At 37.9% G+C, this 1,946-nt stretch overlaps 1 protein-coding gene across 1 annotated transcript; it reads right to left on the minus strand.

Moving 5' to 3' along the window:
* Positions 1–1,046: 1,046 nt before the first annotated feature.
* LOC101514428 (uncharacterized) lies at positions 1,047–1,946 on the minus strand. Its single transcript, XM_004492235.1, has one exon. The coding sequence runs from the start codon at positions 1,944–1,946 to the stop codon at positions 1,047–1,049; it is 900 nt and encodes a 299-aa protein (XP_004492292.1).

A 1,946-nucleotide genomic window follows, 5' to 3' on the forward strand; every position in this document is an offset into this window, starting at 1 on the left:
AGAGCGAATTGAAGTTGCCAAAGTTTGAAGATGGACAAAAGAAGGGACCCTTCTTTTTTCAAAAGTCTCGTTGGAAGCCTAAGATACTTAACATGTACAAGGTTTGATATTCTATAGGCAGATACTCCGCTACCTTAAAGATACGCTTGATTATGGATTATCTTACTCTTCTTCTAATGATTTTAAACTCTTTGGATAGAAAGAGTATTAGTAACTTTATAATTTTCATGGGGACTGTGTTTTTTCGTGGAGCTCAAAGAAATAACATATTGTCACACTTTCAATATGTGAGTCAGAGTATGTAGCAAAAACATCTTGTATTTGTCATGCCATTTGACTAAGGACATTATTGAAGGAACTTCATATGTCACAAAAAGAAGCGATTGATATTTGTATAGACAACAAGTTTGCCCAAACACTTACAAAAAATCTAATGTTTCATGATCGCAACAAGCACATAGACACAAGGTACCATTTCATTAGAGAATGCATTGTCAAGAAAGAAGTTGAGCTTAAATATGTGAAGACTCAAGATCAAGTTGCAAACATTTTTATAAAGCCGTTAAAATTTGAAGACTTTTAAAGGCTAAGAGCAAGACTTGAAATGAAGAAGAAAATTTTAAATTAAGAAGAAACAATATTATTACTAATTTGAAATTAGATAATTCTAAAACCATGTAAAATTTATATGTAAAAATCTAAAAGTATTTTAATTATAGAAAAATGTGTAGATATTAATTAGGAGACTCTTAAAAAATTTATTTAAAGCTATCTATTTATACTTATAAATGCTCCATTATAATTGACATTAAATATCAAATAAATTGTGAATTTTCTATTAAAAATATTTTCATTTCACTAACATGTTGAAGGTTGTTGAAGGTTTTATTACAAATTCAAAAATCATATGTTAAAGTTGCTAAAAAAAAATCATGTGTTAAAAAGGGTCTAATCTCATTAAACAAGATTGCAAAATTCTAATGTTTTTTTTTTAATATAATAACAAATCAGAATTATAATTCGGTAAAAAAAACTCATGATTCCCATCATCTCGTACGAACAGTAATGGAACCACCCCGTCTAGTTTCCTTAACCACGTCATCAAAACCCAGCAACCTACAACTAACACCGTTCACTGCCGTTACTCTCACCGGTTTTCCCTGAACCGTATAAACGGTTCGTCTACACGGCGCGAACCACTTATTCTGCATGAACCGGTTTTTTCTCCACGGTGGAATCGAAAGCGCTCTACTCCTAAAGCACTTCTTTGCCGCATCGCACACAATCAAAACGGTGCGTTTCAGCTCCTTCTCACCTCCGACGAAAACATCGGGAACGGAGCTCAAAACCTCCGAGAACTGCGGCGTCGGTCTAGCAATCTCGAATTGAGCACGAAATTCGAGGTCCACAAAATACCGCCACGTGGCGGATCCAATTTTCACCACGTCAATAAACTCGTGGTTACTGGCGGTTGCACCGCCGACGGAGGAAATGTCCCACGCGGTTACGCAAACCGCCGCGTCGTGTCCTTTCTCTCTCAGAAACGCCGCCACGCTTTGCCGGAAAATCGAAACGTTTTGCTCTTTCAAAAACGAGAAGTTTTCGGAAGCCTCCGTAACGTGCTCGAGAAGCATGTTCCTGTAACAGTCAGCATTTTTCATGAACACAGCGTTTAAACGTTTCAAATCAGACGAGTCGGCGAATGAGTCGACTCGGTCCGAGTCCAACTCGTTAGGTGCCGAGTCATCATTATTACCGTTGGTATGTTCTTCGAGGAAGCTATGCACGAGGTCAGATAGGGAGAGGGAGTCGCCGTCGCTATCGCTGGAATAAACACTTCCGGTGTTAAAGGATGTGAGTTTCTGGCTATTGGTGACGGTGAGTCGAGCTCTGGCATCTTGGTCGAAGATTCCAGTGAGACGTTTGTTTCTAGAGATAATTGGCAT

Source organism: Cicer arietinum, chromosome 3 (assembly GCF_000331145.2).
Source record: "Cicer arietinum cultivar CDC Frontier isolate Library 1 chromosome 3, Cicar.CDCFrontier_v2.0, whole genome shotgun sequence".
Lineage (NCBI taxonomy): Eukaryota > Viridiplantae > Streptophyta > Magnoliopsida > Fabales > Fabaceae > Cicer > Cicer arietinum.